The 19640-nt window shown below is 48.3% G+C and overlaps 4 protein-coding genes across 4 annotated transcripts; 1 reads left to right on the forward strand and 3 right to left on the reverse strand.

The window, feature by feature from the left end:
- Positions 1-820: 820 nt before the first annotated feature.
- On the reverse strand, positions 821-3819 carry B0J16DRAFT_69892 (uncharacterized protein). The gene has a single exon (XM_046134325.1). It carries the CDS (start codon positions 3587-3589, stop codon positions 1001-1003), a length of 2589 nt encoding a protein of 862 aa, XP_045986955.1. The 5' UTR covers positions 3590-3819; the 3' UTR covers positions 821-1000.
- A 5-nt stretch (positions 3820-3824) lies between these two features.
- Positions 3825-4349, forward strand: B0J16DRAFT_334268 (uncharacterized protein). The gene has a single exon (XM_046126940.1). It carries the CDS (start codon positions 4097-4099, stop codon positions 4325-4327), a length of 231 nt encoding a protein of 76 aa, XP_045986956.1. The 5' UTR covers positions 3825-4096; the 3' UTR covers positions 4328-4349.
- A 174-nt stretch (positions 4350-4523) lies between these two features.
- Positions 4524-6045, reverse strand: B0J16DRAFT_411684 (major facilitator superfamily domain-containing protein; the record flags this gene model as incomplete). Its single annotated transcript, XM_046133258.1, has 3 exons — positions 4524-5439; positions 5483-5738; positions 5793-6045. The coding sequence occupies 3 exons, from the start codon at positions 6043-6045 to the stop codon at positions 4524-4526; spliced, it is 1425 nt and encodes a 474-aa protein (XP_045986957.1).
- A 10404-nt stretch (positions 6046-16449) lies between these two features.
- On the reverse strand, positions 16450-18766 carry B0J16DRAFT_300646 (uncharacterized protein). Its single transcript, XM_046124570.1, has 2 exons — positions 18387-18766; positions 16450-18321 (listed from the first exon to the last, which is right to left on the reverse strand). The coding sequence occupies exons 1-2, from the start codon at positions 18528-18530 to the stop codon at positions 16597-16599; spliced, it is 1869 nt and encodes a 622-aa protein (XP_045986958.1). The 5' UTR covers positions 18531-18766; the 3' UTR covers positions 16450-16596.
- Positions 18767-19640: the final 874 nt, after the last annotated feature.

Raw genomic sequence — 19640 nt, forward strand, 5'->3', positions numbered from 1 at the left:
GGCACTTTTCCATAGACGGTAATAGTTGTTTTACAGGTGAACTCTGATTGAATGAACTGATGAGAATTAGAATTGTCTTGTCGTCTGAACTCTGAACGTTGAAGCATACTGTTGGCCTCGGTATACCAGACCTTTATTATATGACTGCGGACATTACTCCCCGGTAGGTGTCGTGCTCCGTTTATTTAATTTCCAGACCTTCAGAAAGCGTCAAGAACCCCGGGTAAAAACGACAATTAGCGGGGCTTCATCCACGCCAAGCTTTCTCTACTTCTCGATCTGATTTCCATCAACGGATCGACAACAACGAACAGAACTCGCGTCTAGGTACGTACTTTGACTCCACTTGGAAGGCAACCTTTAAATAACATGATACGACCTTGGAGTTCTAGACTCTCGAGCAAAAGGAAGAAGAAAAAGTATCACGACCTATCAGAGCTCAAGTCTCTATTAATCTATTAGACACAATGAATTATTGCAACATTTCTTACTCGGAGAGGCTGACTCTAAAACACATTCCAGCGACACCCAGGGATGGAATGAGGCAACGTGAATTCCTCTCTATTGTCACCAGCTTAAACATCCGATTCCGTCTCTCCATGTTCCATGTTCCATTCCAGCCAAGAAACCCCCTCTCATAAGACAACCACCAACTAAGCAACCAGCTGTCCCATTAGTTCATTAACCAAACATCGACTTCTCATCATGCATCATCCCTGTCATTCTACCGTTATGCCCAGTCTTGCGGATCTCGCGAACACCCTGTCCTTGTAAAGAAAAAAAGAGGTGCTCGTCTCCAGTCACGAGTCACGGTCCTTATGCTGTGTAACTGCAGGCAGCGTTGTTTCAGCCCACAGGGGAGATGTGATTCGCAAATTTTTGATCGAGACGGCAAGTTGTCGTTTCGATTCGGTTCTTGACACTAAATCATCAATCGATTACCGGGTGCTTGGAGAGTAGATAGTTAGATCAATGTCTCCGCTTAGATAGACGAGATCACTCAGTATCGCTCCATAATCCACTGTGCCCGCTCTTCATTGCCCAACTTCTCCAAGATAGCTGTCTCGGCCTGCTTGATCTCGGTATATCTTTTGACCACCTCTGAGCCAATCAGACCAGTCAACTCTTCATCTTGGTGCAGGGCTTCAAATGCCTCTTGTATGCTCCGAGGCAATCTCACGCTCATGTTGAGGTCTTCTCTCTCAGAAGCCGACAGTAATGCGGGATCCTTTGTGCAGTCTCCCAAGGTCAACGTCTCGTTGTCAGCGACTCCTTGGACTCCTGCCAAAATGATGGCCGCGAGTGACAGATAAGAGTTGGCGATTCCGTCAATGCACTTGATCTCCCAATGGCTGCCGTCAACTTTACGTAGTGGTACTTCACGGTTTTGTGTGCCCCATGCAACCCAAGTGCCACCCGCCCAGCATCCATCAACAACTCTGTCGTAACTAACCATGCTGCTGTATGTAAAAGCGGCGATAGCTCGGAGATGTTTCAGGATACCAGCGTAGAATGGTTCATAAACTTCCTTTAATGAACCAATGGGTGATGAGATGGACATGTGCATGTGCGCCGCTGTTCCACACGATGTTGCGTATGGCTTGGGATGGAGCGTCATGCGGAATCCCTTTGCTGTAGCGCAGCTACTGATAACGTCTCTTGTAAAAAGTAAATTGTCCACGGCCTCAAGCGCTGGTGCTTTAGGCATCACAAACTCATACTGTCCCTGAGCACTCTCTGGATGCATCATCTCGATGTATATGCCAGCAGCGTCAAGCTGCTCGATGGCATCTTCAAGGACCTCAATCGCTACTTCATGGTCCAGAGCACGGGTCACTGACCACGCGTGTCCATCGGAATTGAGAGGCTCGTACTTTTTGTCTTGTCCATGGCGGAAGAGGACAAGCTCGATCTCGAACCCAAGCGTAAACTCAAGGCCTTGCTGAGCTGCTTGGTCAAGTGTCCTTTTCAAGAGAGTCCGTGTACAGAAAGATGCAGGAGAACCGTCTTTCTCCTTAAAGTCACCCATCACGGTGATATGCCCCTTTCGAGGACCAAGTCTAAGAGTGCTTAGATCTGGATGCAGTCTATACTCTCCCGTTGGAGTAACACTCGGTACGGGGTGGTCCTTCTGATCAATGCCAAGACCACCTTTGGTAACGCCAAAACTAAAGTCCTCTCCATTTCTTAGTAAAGACCATACTTGACGCATAGGGACCGCTCTCGCCCTCGTCATGGCCGTGAAGTCGGTCCAAGTCACCCTCAAGAACCTGGGCTCTTCCTTGTTTTTCAGGAACCGGGACAGGGTTGCGATGTTATTTTGCTCCGACGATTCAAGCCCATGACCAGAGTTGACGAGCAATGGCTTGAATTCCAACCCAAGGTCGTATAGCTTGTTTGCGTTGTTGAAGAGTATATCCCGAACTAACCGGGCTGCTTGTGTCCAAGAAAAGTCTCCCTTGTTGACATAATCGATGAGGACAGTCTGCAGCACTTCTCGAAGCTGATCCACAGCTATGATGTATGTTTCTGGAAAGAAATGCCCGTCAGTGCTCCAGAGGATCTTTGATGTTGGGCAGAGTTCCAGGATTTGCCGAACGACCCCTTCTTGTCCTTCGCGACTGAGGAAGGGGAACACTTCTCCGATATCAGCATATACGTTTGCATAGACGGTTGCTAGATATCCCAGTTCGCGAGTGAATGGATAACTGGCGTGTAGCAAGACAATAGGGACATCCGGGTACGTCTTGATGAACTCCTGTAGATGGGCAGGTGACGACTTGGATAAAGTAATGTCATTATCTCCGAGGCCAGTATGGAACTGGATAGGCTTCTTGTGTTCGTCCTCACTGTTTTGAATCAAGCCTGCCAGGATGTGAAGAAAGTAGTCATTAAGAGGTTCATGATCAAGTCTCTCGAACATCTGGGCTCCATCCTCCTTTCTGGTATCAAAGATGAGCTGGAACTTTTGCATAATGATGTCAAGATCAGTAACCTGAGTAACGGCAAGGCCCGTTCGATAGCAGATAACTGATTTGAAACCAACAATCTCTGGATCATCGAGAGCATCATAAATGGCGTTCATGAAGTTCTCAACAGCTCCCGAGAACGCCTCAGAAGGGTGCGAGAATTGTCCACAGGCCTTTTCGATACACTCTGCTGCGACCTCTTCAATTCGAAGAATGCGCTTGTTGGGGCTTCTCGTGTAGGCATCAAGCGTATGATAAGGCTCGACATCAGCTGGATCGCCCAGAAGATCATCAACCAATATGTTCTCAATTCCAGTGAGGCATGTCTTTATCCATTCGTCGTAGTTGCCCTTTTGCTTCCTCGTGATGGCAGCCTCGACAGCATCCCAGGTTGGCTCAGTGCCGAGATGGTTTGCAAGGAGTTTCACAGCACGGAGATGTGCCAGGCTGGTCTTTGAGTCCTCGATAGCATCTCCATTGGCCTCTGTGGCTATTGAGAGAAGAGGATGCTTTCTTATGGCGCTGAGTTTGAGAAGGGGATGGGCGTGATGGTCAATTATGGGTGTAGTTTTAATGACCCGACGAAGGGCCTCCTCCGTGTTGATTGTTGGATTTGCCATGTTTTATAACCTCATATAAGATCTTTCAGATCTTCTCGAAAGTTGATTTGTTCGTGAGGTATTATCAATCTCTAAATTGCTGAAAATAGAGAGTGGACTGATTGTGAGAGATTCGGGTATGACGTGATATAAATATTGCTTTTTAAGGCTGAAATTCTCAAACCGGAGAGAGATTGAGACGAACAAGGCAGTCAAACACGTAGAGGAGTTTACCGTACGATGGGGATAGATGCCACGGTAGACAAAGTTGCATCGTGCAGCAAACCCGGGCCAAGATATTTTATACCCTGGCCTCTCCTCGTTTCACTCATCTTTCGATTCGATAAGGGCATCTCAACTGAGACAAACGTGACGAGACCGAATCAATTAGACTTTGAACAACAAATTCACCGCAATGGGTCTTGCATGTACCTCGACAAAAAGATCCCGAGACTTGCGGTTGTTGGAGCCAATTGGCTGCTTTGTTGGTGGTCCATCTTGCAGACGATCACGGCATACTAATGCAGCATGTACTTGGTCTTTACTCTTTGTTGCTGGCAAGGTCTCACAGTAAGCACTCATCTGAATCTAGCCTTTATGAAATACGATGATCTGCAGTTGTTGTTATCCACAAGAGGGTCCAAGGTCAACTACGATCTGATCACGCTTCGAATATCCACAGATCAACATCACCGTGAACCGGCAGAACTAACGCTCTGTGATGGATCCGACGACGTGTACCAACCATCATTTCTTTAAGAAAATGATGTTTCAGGAAAACAAATTCACAAGCAGCTGTCCTAAATCTAGATGTACACGACAAAGTGCGTGTCAGATTTGGAGTGTGAGATGCTCCAGGGTAATCACATGTCTAGTTTGTCCTTCTATCATTACTCTTGAATTGACTTTTATAGATTCATGTAAGCACACGCTACTCGTGTTAGCGACGTATAGTTCACACCGTGCATGCTTGTGCATCATCAGCGGTAAGCAACCTCGTCGGAACCAGCCAGGTCGTGAGGTTTATCAAAAACGCTGCCACTGTTGCCAAACAAAAGGGCATTCCCATCCACGTTCTCAGTCCAACCCCAAACAATGCCCCCATACTTGTCTCACAAGCTAAGAACCCCAGGATCTCTCCCACTGCCAGCATTCCGAATAGAGTCCCGGCACGACCTTCATCAACCATTCCGACTAGCATTGCACGGCATAGCGTTGGTAAACCTGAACCTAAAGCTGCGATGGTCAGACCAGCGAGGACAAAAGCTTTGTCTGTGACCATCATCATGCAAAGACAGCCGGCGAAGAAGAGAAGCGAACTTGAGCGAGCTAGCACGGAATATTGAAAGTGAGCTGACAAGCGGGTAAACTTTGTCCAGGTGTAGGTGATGACAGGTAGTAAGATGCATAAAGTGAGCAGCGTGACAAGGCTTCGTAGCGACACGATAAGGATAGAACGGTCGAGACGCCAGCCGAATTGTATGGGCATCAGCCGGATGATGATATCGGTTTGTATGGTCGCCAGTGGTATCGTCAAGACAGCACCGGGCAGAAGCCAGATCAAAGGTCTGGAAAACATTGTCTTGACCGTCTTGAGTGCTGACGTTTTCCTGGGTAACTCAAAGTTGAAGCCGTCCGACTCGAGACCGTAGGTATACGGGTCAATCCTTGTGACACCATGATCTTGAGGTTGTACTTGCTTCAGCGTTTCCGGTGTCAATGCGATGAGAAGTAGACCACCAGCAAATACCAAGCACAGGGACAAGAAGAGCGGCGTCCATATTGATGACTGAACGAGCTTGCCAGATAGCACAGGTCCTACAAGTTGCGCACCGAGAACAGATGCGACAACCCATTGAAACCACGTTGATCTGATCAAAGCAGTCAGCAAATAGTGTCATTCATTGCGAGAACAAGACTTGCCGCTTGCTTTCGGGTACAATATCCGCGATGATGGCAAACACCATAGCTTCAGCAACACTTCTGCCTCCGCCAAAGAGCAACGGAACACAGATGCCCCATATCGCCTCAAGCGGTATCTCGTCTGATTGCCAGCATATGACCATGGCGTAACCTTGAGAGAGGAGCATGCTGAAGATGCTTGCACCGAGTACAGGAAGACGGCCGATTCGATCTGCGAGAAGCCCTAGAGGAAAGGCGACAAGAGCAGCTGCACAAAGGTCAGCACCAAGCACCGAGGTGAGTCGAAAGTATGTAGTCATACCAGAGGCTGTACCAGCAACTTGCATTCCTATAATGATAAAATTGAGCCTATGCTGTACCAGTCCACCTCGACATGGTTCTTCGGGTAGAAGCGCTGGAGTTTCGATCTGATGAACTTGTTTGCATACGATATCTTGCATGAGCTTGATAGATGGAAGGTCGCTTATCGATAGGCCGAGCTGTATGACAAAGAGACATAATGACAGGAAGGGGAGAAGGTATCTCCGTGGTATAGTGAATGGACGGGACCACATCGTGAAATCAGCAGTGGTCCAACGAAGATATTTGCTTGTATGACGATGGAAAGAGGATCAAAGCAACAAAGGAGATTCGCCGATGGTAAAGTTCTGTGAGAATTGCCCCCTACATTGTTTTATTCAAAGTTTTTGTTTTCAATAGAGACAATTGAGCTGTCTGACAAGCGCAAATAGAGTATCCATTATCTTGCTTGGCACTGGCAGGCAGCTGAGTGATGGAAACTTGACCTGGCGAGTCGTAACATAGAGTATTGCTAAGAAAGAAAACTTAGAGCTCTGTATGAATTCCACCGCCTGGTATGTTTCATCGGCTCACTGAATTGGACGAGCTATCCAGGTAGAATCTTAATGAAGTTAAGACAACCTTACAACTCAGCGATATTTCGATAGTCAATGTAAATGACCACCAAGAAACCCTGAAACCACGTTTTGAGGCTGCTTTGTTTCTAAATTGAGTGTTCGAAGTAGACTAGACAAAACGTGGTGGTTCTCCCGAACAAAGAACTTGACCGGGGATGAATAAAGCAACTCACCAACAGAACAAATACAACTAGTGACTGAAACAGGATCAAAATAGTAACTTGGAACGTTGCAGGCAGAACAAGAAGTACTTCTAAGAGTATAGTAACCTCTGTTCTGCTACACTTGAGTGAAGAACAGACAACTTGTTTTCCTGCTTCAATTCTTCACCGAGCCGGCCTCAGTATAAACATTACTTAGAACACTGGCTGTTCAACAAGTTTATTCCAAGGAACAGTGAACTCATTATACTTCAAGTCACCTCTGGCAGGGGCATTTGTTCAGTTATTCTTTACTCTATTTAATCGCGTTGATCGCATTTCATCTCTTGCCTGGTTGCAAGATCATCTTCTTTTCCCCCAGTAACCACAAATCTTCCACGAATCCAGTTAGTAAACCATCCCTCATGCCTCAATTATATATTGATCAGGCGCTAACTTCATTAACAGATATGTGTCGAGGTGATAACGTTCAATGCAAGGAGTGCTCACGAGTAAGAAAGCGACTCGTCGAGGTCTGCATCCGCGGCGAGCAAGGGGCCTGTTCCGAAGTTATTTTCGAAGGTGTCAGCCTGGAAAGGGAAGAATGCCTTCTGTGTAGATACGGTAATGCCCATGGTAGGGTCATCATGCCTTCGTCGATATTCGTGAATGCTGATAATTATGATAGGGTAGCTTGGAGAGCTTCCAAGGAACAACCCATGCCCAAGCCAGCCCATTGTCGGTCTCCGGGCTTGAGGTATCGAGTCAGTTCTGATTGCTTCCTCAGTAGTAAGAGTGAAGCATCGTATCGGCCAACATCTCCCGAAGAATCTCAGCTGTCTGAGGACTTGTTGACTTCACGGCAGTCAGATCAATGCCAAGAGATGGACCCGGAGAGTGTAATGGATGCCTATGGCTCAATGATTCAACAGAAACAACATGGAAAACAGGTTATAGAAAAGACTCTGGTTTTAGCAGTAAGCTTGTTGAAGGGATGCATCCGTTTCCGACGCAGGCGCGATAGATCAGCCTATTAGCACCACTTGTGAAATAGACATTGGGGTATCATCAGTCACATGGGCACTTGTTAACACTCTGGAGAACTAGAATGTATCTATGAGGGGACTCTCCACTTCTGGACCTCTATCTATCTATCTATACATGCTTCTTGTCAGTGTATAAGCCACGACTGGACGTAGATATCGTGCCCAGCACAATATTAACTGTGTTCTCAACAGATGATACGCATCCTCACTGAAGATGCCAATTATTTATAGTCTTTATTGTGCAGGCCGAGGCAACTTGCATATGAGGCGTCATGCCTTATTACTGTTAATATCATCCAATAATGGGCTGGATGTTGGCAGCAAACATCGACGCCATTGCCTGTCCCGAGCGTAAGGATAGGTTATTAATCAAGACTCCATGAGGAATGACCAATTCAGGATGAGCTAGGTTTACAATGCGATAGTGAGTAAACATGCAAGATGGGGATATCCTTAGGTTATGGGAGCGTTACTGGCAGAATGTGATGTATCAATCCTCATCCCCAGCCTGTACTGTATTTTACCTGCATATGCACGCAATATTCAAGGCACACCAATGAGCAGTCCGAACGGCCATCTCCACCAGCTTGACACTTGAACTACGTCCGCGTTAGACCAGAAATGGTTGGCTGAAGGAGTTGAACTGAGCTGAAGCTGACAAGCTGCAGGGAAGGAGACTAGGCTCTGAGGTAGTGGAGACTGCAGAGTCGAGAGATCCCTTATAGATTTGGTGACCACGATGCAAATATTTGCTAGTAGCTCAAGAAGTGAGACTTCGGGATGATGTCTCAGACAGAGACGGAGACAGTTCCAAGACACGATAGCCACTAAGCTTCTTTGTGGCCTGATCCATGGAACCGGGAATCATCAGGTCAGGTCAGGCCTTGTTCAGCCTCTGATCCGTTCGGCAATTGAAGAAAATGCCCGACTAATGTAAATGCAATTGTCACGCAGGGTTCTCTTTGTCTTTATCACTTAGTGATTTAAGAATCGAAGATGAAGCAGAGTCAAAGAGGAGACTGCTGAGGAGCACAAAGAAAGTAGGTAGTCAACCAACAGATTAGAACATGAGTCGAGTCTAGATGATCCCCAGTTGAGTAGTCCAATTTTTTTTTTTATTTTTTTTTTTTACTTTTTCCTCAACTGCAGCCACTTCTCCTTCCATTGTCTAGGTAGGTATAGACTACGTATTTTGTTTCTGATAATAGGACGGACGTAAGCTCGAGAACTGCAAGTTGCCGCTCGACAGAAGGTGGTGGTGTAACATCATGACGGGTAGCGACCATGATAATCTCCTTCTCAATAGCCATTCGGTTACTCAACGAGATTGGAACCTGGCTGAGTTTACAGTGTAAATCGATATCGATAGAATACACATACATATGTTAGTTACAGTTGGTGGTGGTATATCGTAATTGGGCAGTTAAACGATTTCTTCTCTCCCTTATTTGATGAACCTTGTTGATAACAGACAAACGGGAGTAAAGGCCCGAACAGTAGCTAATGCAGACTGAGATGATTACCGTGCTGTAACTAACGAGTGTTGATCGCTACTCAGCACGTGGAAAGCTCAGACTGCCGATCATGGCACCCCTAAGGTTGGGAAGTGTCTACGTACATAGTTACACGTAGACGGGAGAATTGCCGCAATGGATACCGCTACGTTTTATGTTTTGGGTTCTTTTCTGCTGTCCGCAGTCCTGTACTTAAACTATGTAAAATGGGGATTGGGATTGTCGTTATTTCGCCTCGCTCCAGAAACCTCCTGAGCATGAGTGTCCCCATGTTCCATCGTATCGTGATACTACATAGAACTAGGACTAGGAGCAGCCAGCATTCCAGCGACCCTCGTGGCTTGTGGAGCAGGGCCTAGGCTAAGCATAGCATGGACCAGCTGCAAGTTTGCGGTGGCTTCCAGCTAAAGTGGTCTTGTCTTGTCTAACTTGCAGCTCTAGTAGGAGACAGAGCGTCGATATCTTGGACGATGGAGACCGGAACTCGAGAGCTAATAAGCTCGAGCAGCATTATGAGCTCGGTCTTGTCCGTGCGAGAATTTGTATGGAACGAGAAAAATGGAGGTTAATAACATCAAGTACGGATACTCTGTAGTATTTGATAGCTCGGGCCTCTCTGTAAGGGGAATTCTGGACGACGAATTCTAGAAGATATTTGAAACGAGAAAAAAACTTTAAAGAAAAAAAAGAAACCCCAGTACGTTTCAACAGGCAACTTGGAAAAGGAAACATAATCCGAGATATGATACGATGATCTGACTTGTCTACCCAGGCAAGGTTAGCAGTTAATGCCTAGTGATGGACAAGGAAAATCATCAGAGCTGATCCAAGTGAGCACGATCAGAAACATGCATAGTTGGGTGATCCTCTACGCACAGTTCACTCTTTGTCTCTTGGATATCAAAAACATTAACCAACCACTCCACGGAATTGTAGACCTACGTAAGTTGGCCGGCCAGGCTAGACTCGAGATCAATAAGTGCCATTTGGTGCCGTATAAGACGGACGGTCTTGCCGAGAAACCACAACGAGGCTAGAAAGGTTAGTCAGGAATATCGCGGAGAAGCTATCTGACTTGGGTAATGGAGGCTAGTCCATTAATTTGCATTGATTGCATTGCATTCACTGCAGAATCGAGGCGAGGCTCTAGCCACGCATAGACGGAGGCAAAAGCCATTACCTAGAATAGTATTTACGGCCCTTGCTCCGAACAAGGTACGCCTCCAATGTATACTGTATGTGATATTTCTTACAGAAACTTTTCATCCTTTGACGCAACGTTAATCAATTCAATGCACAACAGTGACACCATAAAAACTCTTGAGTCCCTGAATCCCACCAAAAATCCCCCCCTTATCCCAATTAAAAGCCTAACTCGGCTCCGTTGACCCTCTAAGAGTCCCTGACTCAAACCCTGCGATACAGCCCGGCCCTTGTCCAGGAACGGTGGGCGCCGTGGAGTTGCTTCAGCATCTTATCCAATCGCAGCTCGGGACTTCATCGCATCTCACCCCCAGCTGCCCTTTGGAAACAACCCACCCTCATCATCCCTGTCACAGTCAAGCCAGACTAGACCTCTTTCAGGCCTCGTCGCAAATCCCATTACCTTTGACGCACTGATAGTGCCCGTACAATACCACCTTATGGGCATCTGCTGTCGATTCTGTCCCTTATTAGACCATGTAATTGTACTGGACCGCACTGTACCGCAGGCAGGGACCCCTCCAGAGTCAGAACAAGAAGGCTTCTACTTCTTAGTCTTAGGTCTACTTAGTTTCTCTCTGGCTGGGTCCAGGGGCTTGCATAGGTACTACTTACATACGATCCGCCGGCTGAACGAGACGAGACCCTTAGCACCAGCACCAGCACCAGCCGAACCCGCGACTTGGTCAAACAAGGAGTCCTGATCGACAACACGCTCACGCCTCTTTCTACTCTACTGTACTATTCTTCTTCCACCTCTATCTCAACCTCTTTCTTTTTTTCCCACCTCAAACTCGTCCTTGTCACAGGTCGACTGCTTCTTTTTGGCTATTGATTTTGCTTTTGCGACGCTGCAACAATCTATCTGGCGTCCTCGATCGCCTTTGTTGCTGCAAGGTACGTCTACCATTACATCTCCTTCATTTCCTTTCCCACCAAGCAAACACGGTCAATGTAGGTAAGCAAACTGCTTCTGCTTCTGACCTGCAATCGCATTGGTGGCATCGGCTTGCGACGTTTGGCGCTCCCGTGTCCGTCAGCTATTGTCTTGTCCAATGGCTGAGTCGTCGTACATCTGCGACTTGTGGTTACGCAAAAGCAACTCTCCGTCCCTCCACTCCGTTCAACTTCCGCGCCTCAGTACGTCTTATGCGACTCTGAATTAACAAGAATCAGTATCATCCCGCCGACCCATATCGTTGCCGTTCAGCCATTGCGAATTCTATCCACCCACTCCCCCAAGCATTTCGCAAGCCCGCAGGGTAGGAGCTGGGACCCCAATCCCAATTCTGCGCCTATCCGATCGATCGATTGCGGCTCGCCTCGTACAAAGCAAACGAAGGCATACCCTCAACGACTGGGCCCTGTCCCGACTCTTTCTTTGTTTTTCTTGAGGGTGACCTCTGCAGGTCTGCCCGCCAACAGATATAGATCGCAACCATGGCGAACCCCAATGGCGATTCGGCTGTGTCGCGGCCAACCTCTGGCATCATCTCTCCTCGCGACGTGAGATCTAGGACACAAAGTTTCTCCAGCGACCGACCTTCCACCATTGCTCACAGTCTCATGTCGCCACCACTCTCTGTCTCACCTTCGGCGGCTTTCATTGCTGCTTCGGCCGCTTCCCAGATTATTACAAACGATCATGATAGCCATGCCGACACCTGGTATGATCAGCATGGCATTGAACCTGCCAGTGACCCCGCGCTTGTCACGATAGAGGCTCTTCAGCTTGTCAATAACTTTCTGGATCAATTGCTTTTCAACTTCCTATCCAGATCACACGCTACCACACTTGCCAGCCTACGACCCGCCGTTTCTGATGTATTGAAACCGAAACTCGCAAAAGATGCCGTCAACAATGCCGACGAAGAACTACGTGAATACCTGGGCGAAGGCGATGAGGAGGATTTCGTCCCACCCCAAGGCGATAAGGCGCGCGATTGGGACCTGGAATTGGTCTGGAAGCGCACCCGTCTTCGATGTATGGTGTATTCTTCTCTAGGCGATATGGAGGAAGAAGATGAGGACCTGTACATGGAACAGGAAAACCTTGAGTTTGGCGCCAACGAACAGGCCAGCGAAGTTATCTCACCCGCTGTCGCAATCTTCCTCACCTCTGTTATAGAGTATATGGGCGAGCTCACACTTACTGTTGCGGGTCAGGCCGCATACCACAGATTGCGGGCAAAATTCCAGAAGGAGATCAGTGAAGGAACCCGAAACCCTACCGATGCCGCCGATCGCATTGTTGTGGAAGAGCAAGACATGGAGAGAGTGGCACTCGACCGAACACTGGGGCGATTGTGGAGGGGTTGGAAGAAGCGGATACGATCGCCTGTCATTGACCTGAACGGCCGCCCCTTTTCAAGGGCGTCCGACGGACACCCGAGACAAGACAGTGCGCTCGGTGACTCGCCTGCTCTCAGCAGAGTTGCTACCCGTGATGATGAAGCCGAAACCCAGATTGAAGTCCCTGAGCCTTCCCAGATTGCGCTCCCAATGGGAGACAAGGATGTCGATGAAATCGAAGTTCCTGGTCTGGCATATTATAGTGATGAAAACGACGAAGAGGAGGAGGAGCCAGCAGAAGAAGCTAGTAGACGCCGACCAAAGAGCCTGTTAATTACGCCACTGGGAATTATCCAAGGCCTCCCTACGCCCACTCTGTCGCAGCCCAATACCCCTGACTTCACTGGTCGCAAGCGTTCGAACTCACTTCCAACGCCTGGCGCCTCTCCATATCGCGCTGTTGTGAAACGCTCAAAGGAAGGTGTTTCCATCGGTACGAGCGTTGATGAAAATAAGGACAACCTGTCTGAAGATTCGAAGGTTGAGCAAGACAGTGCCGGTCAGCTAGAGACTGGCGAGGAGAAGCCAAAGAACGAGCTTGTCCCAGAGCCCGCGGCAACCAAAACTCAGCGGTTGTCAAAGCTTATCACAAGTCGTATCCAGTCACGGCAGGAGATGGCAGAGGAGGATTCAACGTACGAGAAGGCAGAGATCTTGACTTCAGCTCGAGTGTCCGTGGCCGGAAGCTCCTCGCCAGCACTTTCTGATACTGGCGGCCCCTTCCCGCTTAAAAGGTCCTCGAGTGTGCACTCGGCTCGTATCATTGACGTCGCAGGCCCTAAGAGCCCCAGTGGATCTCGATCACCTTCGGCCGATGCGGCAGATCGTATCCGCCGTGCGAGCCTGACAATTCATTCTAGCAGTAGTCTTCCTAACAGCGCCAGTGCAACTGATTTGCAGGCTCAGAATGCCTCCACGGCTCCATCCCGTCCCACTGTCACAGTTCCCAAGAGCCGCTCTCCCGTCGATGCTATGCGAGGGTCAATGTCCAGCGCCGCAGCGGTCACCGGCTCAGATGAAGAGGTTGACCGAAATCGAAGTCGGGAACAGAGGCCTCATAAATATTTGGCTTATCACCCGTCTACCCCAACTGTCCCTGAGGCTGCTTCACCAACTGAGAGCAAACGACCTCAAGGTATTATTGGAGCTCAGTCACCGGTCCTTCAGCAATCATCTTCTACTCAGTCAAATCGACATGCTTCACGAAATGAAAAGGTTCCTACATCTCCTACTCACAGCATTGGCATGGTTTCGATAGAACGATCAAAGACAAGGGATTCGGATGAAGAGAGTGGAAGTGCGCAGACCCCACGACCAACTCATACTTCAGGCTCATCAGCCTCTTCCGGCATGAGTCGTCTCAAGGCTGTGAGAACCTCTGAAGATAACGGTAGCCGCTCTAACGTGGCCCGCAATTTTGAGGAACTGATTCAGAGCAATCAAACCATCACTTACACGTTGACACCTGAGAATATGCGTAATATGGATGTAAGTAGACTATTATTGTTCGAGCTGGCAGTAGGCTAACAAGGAACAGCACAATCAACCTCTCGACACCTCGACTTTCAAGGGGCCAAGGAAGAGTGAGGACAGTCGGGCGCACCACCGATCCAGATCTTCGTCAGCGACAGCCGATATCAAGCGATCATCCCCCAACAACCGGCTTGCCGATGACAGGTCAAAGGCTTTCCCGGCGCCCAACACAGGAAGACCTCGTATGTCGGCTGCGCCCAGAGACGCCCGTGTTCCTAGCGAATCTACCGCAGATTTTGCAGAATTTATCAAATCTACTGGTCCTGCGGGAGACAGCCGTCCAACGCAACTTCGAAATGTGAGCAGCCCAAATACCCCTGGCAAATCCAGCCTCGATGGACGCCGAGTTTCGTCGGCAAGCAATCGAAATCGCTATAAGCCTCGTGATGCTGCGTTGGAGTCTCGTAGTGGTAGCTCGGATCTAATCGACTTTATCCGACAGGGACCCCCAGCCGCAAACAGCAACCGAATTCCTCATAACATCGCACCTTGGGATACGACCGGCGCCACAGAACCATCAGGTGGTAAGGCCGTTGACGCTAGCATACCCGATATTCGATACAGTCAAGCATCGACCCACGGCACCGAATCATCAATGCCATCCATTCATTCGTCCATCAACTCTAACACAGCCCTTCTAAAGAACAAAGGTCCATCTGCGCCGGCTAACAAGATGTTTGATGACGATGACATGATGCCCAAACGAAAGACCAGACGTGTCAAGGATCCCTACGCCATCGACTTCAGCGATGAGGAGGACGAGGATGATGAGGTCTTGCTCGCAACACCCAAACCTCCCGTTAAGAAAGAAGAGAGTTTGGCAGAGTTTCTTATGAACTGCGAGCCTCCACCTGAGCCTGTCTCAGTTCCCATTTCGCAGAAGATGCCAAAGAAGAAGGCCAGTGCACCAAGTCTCATCGGAAGGTTCACCCGCAAGGAAAGCCAGTCTAGCAACTCCCCTACATCTCCTCAAGGCAACGACTCCCGATCTCTTAGCAGCCGCGCTGGTCTCAGGAATTATATTCCTATCCAGGTCAATGTCCCGTCAGGCTACGATAAATATGGACAGCCCACGGGCGAGAACCAGAACCAATCTCGACCGCCACCTGTCTCCTCGGCTTCCTCTGGACGTCGTGTGCCCATGAAGAAGTTTGAGCCTCGAGATGCAACCTCCAATGTTTCCCGTACTTCAGATTTGGCAGCATTCCTCCGCACATCCGAGCCACCGCCTGAGCCCGTGATTGCCCCCTCTCCTCCCGTTAAGGAAGAGAGTGGCAGTAGCCTGGCAAAGATGTTCGGCCGCCGAAAAAAGTAATCAGCGGCTCAAACAAAGTTTAGGATCTGATTTGTTTTGTGCACTTTGTCGTTGGAGAAAACCCGTTATAGACGATCATCTTATACGCTCACGAGCTCATGTACTTTTTAATTTCTATTACTGGATGTCAACCCGCGTTTCAGGAGGCTCGGGGCCTGGATTCAAATACATATTGGGTTGTTGATGCCGCATCGAGCGGATTTCTATCATTTGGCTTCTCTGCCCGACAGGATACTGGCAACCATTCTGGATGCCTTTTGGGGTAGGTTCTATCATATGTTGCAAGATGCAACTCTACATAGCGTAGATCATAGGAGCTAAAAATGGCGCCAATTTGAAGAGAATTTGTAAAGACAAGCACACCCAAAATATTGCACTTGTGAATAAATGGTGACTGGCTGGCCGCTCTTTGAACCATGTCAGATGATGTATCATTTTCCCCATCTCGGAAGTTACGGTATTTGAATATCTCGAATGACTGGGCATAGGCAGTCCTTCGAAAGCCCGCCTTATGCTGTGTTACCACTTGTCTCTTGCCTGCTGAGACCACACCAGAACTTGCACTTTTCTGCACTTCCTGTTTTGCATTCAAGTCAGACATGCATGATGTGCTGTTAAATCCGATCCGTAGCTTTAAGCGGGCGTTTCTATATTTGCAGATGGACCATCAAACCTTGTACAGTTAATTGTAATTTGAAGTTACAATGCTCTATTCCTCGGAAAGATAGGGCTGCGTTTCTTGACCTAGTATTTGGAGGCCTCCTAAGTCCTTTGTGTCACTGTAGCTGACATCTTTTGGTCCTCGCCTGCATCTGATCTTCAATGCTGTGCGCAAGGCCGCTCGTCTTGATATCAAATGGATAGTTCTACTGTCATGACCGAAAGGATTCCTTGCATTTATGTAAGGTGATCTACATGTGCCGTAATACAAGACAAGGCTAGATAGAAAACTAATAAACTCTCATCGGTTCTAGTATGAGTATGATGAATTGGTTTATAGTCTCTTGATATATCAGTATGCTAACCCCTTATGGTCATGAGTGAAGCTACAGAAGGCCTCAGTATTATTCAAAATCCGAGCCCAATCACACCACAGATTCCAACGCCGAGGGGACTCCAGATGACATATCAAAGCCATGTGTGTCCCCATTGCCCATACTCATCTGCTGATATAGCGCAGGCTGCACTTTGATGAAGCTAGAAATGGTCTTCTTAACCTCTTCTCCTGCCAATGCACATTCATCAAGTTCCTGGTTTGGCAGCGACAACATTTCTTTTGGCAGGCCGATGATAGCCCCTTCCTGGGGAGGGGGGCTACTGGGCTTGTAGCCTGCCTCCACACTACTACATCGATAGTTTGGAAAGCCTCCAAGAACAAGTCCTGGATCAAATGATATGAGCACAAGAGGCCTCAAGTGCCCAGTGGCCATGTGGGTTGGTGAATAAACAAGTATTCGCTCATCCATACTCCATTGAATTCCTTTGATCGGTTGAACGGGGTTGAGGACGCCGTAAAGTTGTGCCAGTACACCATCATTACGATACGGGTGCTCATCCCGTGGCCAAATATTAGCGGGTGATCCATCTGTCTTGGGTCGTACTCTGAGTTGCAGTGCCGAGTCTGGGCCACAAGCCTCAGTAACAAGATCGACGAATGAGTCGCAAGATGGGTTGTATGAACGGACAAAACACTCTTGAAGGGTGTACATTTTAGTATCTCCCGAGCCATCACCAACGTGAATGTCCTTGCGTAGACGTTCTTCGACATGATCTCCGCTGTTCCAATCCTCTTCAGCAGGGCTTTCTGCCATGGATTCGGGTGGTGTTGGAAGAAGAGGTTCTGATGATTGATTGGCCTGTTGCCGGCCAAACTGAAGCTCCTTTCTATAGCACGTCCTCTGACTGCCCGCGTTTCCAGAACACCACTCTTTTCGTATCTCGACAATGGATAGCTTTCCTGTTGTCTCGCTTTTGCTGAGCTGTAAAGAAGTCCAGCGCTCATCTACCAGGCCCTCCGAATCGTGACGGCGCCATAGGTCACGCATGAGAGGCTTCTCGCTTCTTTCATGTACTGCATCATCTACAGGGAATCGCAGAACCTGGTAGAAGCTGTTGCGTGCGCCAATGCCTGTCTGTGTTTTCAATGTATTCGAAACGCAATAAAGCTGGCCATCAAAGATTTCAAAACAGGCGTCTGAACCTATGTTTGCTCCTTCAAAGTCCCACAAAATGAGTTGCGAATCTGACCATTTGCGTGTATGGATATTGAGGCACTGGAGGCCCCATCTATAGGAGCCGTCGAGTGTTGTGTGTGATCTTGAGCCCCAAAACAGATAGTTCTTGTCGTTACGTACAAAGATTGGATATCTTGAACATGGCCTTTGTACTACAACCCAACTGGGTCTTTCTTTCAGCTCAAATATGATGAGCCAGCTGCATGTGGTCAGATCTTCCAGGACTTGGGTGACGAGACATGACAAGACTCCCTCGGCGTAGTAAAGAGGCTCAACTGTGTGCGGTCTAAGATGATCATAATCTCGAACTGCGAGTTTAAGGAGCAGTGGCACGTCAACCGTTAATTCTGTCGTGGGCGTCTGTTGAAGCGTGTTGAGAATACGCAGATGCTTGTTGCCAATGGTGTAGCACAAGTGGCCATTGGTATAGATGAAGTGATCTGTCATTGCCACTATAGCAGCCATCCACGGCTCAGCAGCACGACCAGACATTCGACGCTTAGCCAGCTTACGAAATGCCCTTGGGAAATCACCATTTGACTGCGCCTGCTGAGCTTCTGCAGAGTATGGGGCTTTCTTATGCTCTCGTCAGCGGACTAGCTCACATAGTAAGATGGGACATGGTGAAAGACATGACAAACCTCGAGTGCAAGTCGACACATTCGTCTATCGTATAGAATGCAGCTGAGGAAGCGGCAGCTTAATGCCATATTGAAGACATCTTCAATGTCAAGTAACTCAACGAGGAGAGAGACAATCTCGACAGGCAATTTTAGAAGACTCATGACGAAGCTGTAGACAAGGAAGGGAGACGTGGTTTGGCAGAGTATCGCGCAATCATATTCACCAAAGAATTAGAGGCTGATCTTTGTCGAGCATGATGCTATTCCGAAAGGCCAAGGGCACTATTAAACCTTCTCCGGGGAGGGAGGGCGAGCAGAGCCTCAAAGCCAAACCGGAGCCTTGTCTCGTAGCGGGACCCCGCGGGAACACGCAATCAAACAAGACCGCCCCATGTCTCTGTTTGGTTTGAACTAGCCAGAAGAGCAATCAGGTTGTTTTGAAAATTGGGCGGCACCAGGTTTTTATGAGGCTCTTCCGTCGATGCATGGAGCTAAGCAGCGTGTGGCCGCGTGAGAATCTGACAGCTGGAGGTATAGAGAGCAATCACCATTCCTACAAAGTCTGTGTTTGGTAGGTACGCAGCATCTTCAAATCATGGGATTATCGAGTTGGTGTAAGAATCAAGAACAGGCTGAGGTTACACATGTTACACCTGCCCATTCCATTGTTCCATATTGAAGCAGCTGTGGGGAGGGTTGGTAGCTTGATAGCTCCTTCCCAGGATTTCGTCCAAGATCCTGTGCTACTGGATGCATTGCTGTTGCCTTGTATGAGATATAGCTCCTTCAGTTGGCTCACATTTCGACCAGGCTGCGGTGCCCTGGTATTCTCTTTGCAGACTTAAGCAAATTGGCCAATTGAATGATGCAGGCTGGGAAATTTCTATGTTACAGTACAGTATTGGAAAATAGTGGTGTGCATGTAAGCTACGCCGTGGGGTTTGTTGAGATCCCCTGATAGATCCCCGCATTTTGAGCCGCATCAAAGTCTGGTTTACACACCTTTCAATGAAATCAGGCTCCGAGCCTGCCCGACCACTCTACTGTACTGGCTTGGTGCTTGGTGGATATTAAGCAAGCATGTTGGGTTGCTCGCATTGGATCGTTTCTCTAAATAGAAATGAAATGGGCACTCATGCCTACTTATGCAGACTGATCAGCTGTTATTGACAAATAAGGCCATCTAGGACTTCACCAAGATAACGTCGGTTAAAATAATAGTACTAATTGTATAATCTGCTTCCGGCAAGCAAAAACCTTATCCATAACGCC

Source organism: Fusarium flagelliforme, assembly GCF_020744385.1.
Source record: "Fusarium flagelliforme strain FIESC 12 MPI-CAGE-AA-0113 chromosome Unknown B0J16scaffold_2, whole genome shotgun sequence".
In the NCBI taxonomy this organism is placed as follows: Eukaryota; Fungi; Ascomycota; class Sordariomycetes; order Hypocreales; family Nectriaceae; genus Fusarium; species Fusarium flagelliforme.

What these genes read in the sequence shown, in the direction of transcription:
- B0J16DRAFT_69892 (XM_046134325.1), bottom strand. Translation starts at nt 3,589, where the DNA reads ATGGCAAATCCAACAATCAACACGGAGGAGGCCCTTCGTCGGGTCATT.
- B0J16DRAFT_334268 (XM_046126940.1), top strand. Translation starts at nt 4,097, where the DNA reads ATGTACTTGGTCTTTACTCTTTGTTGCTGGCAAGGTCTCACAGTAAGC.
- B0J16DRAFT_300646 (XM_046124570.1), bottom strand. Translation starts at nt 18,530, where the DNA reads ATGAGTCTTCTAAAATTGCCTGTCGAGATTGTCTCTCTCCTCGTTGAG. An exon ending in TGTGTCGACTTGCACTCGAG is followed by an intron (nt 18,322 to 18,386) that starts GTTTGTCATGTC and finishes CGAGAGCATAAG; the next exon opens with AAAGCCCCATACTCTGCAGA.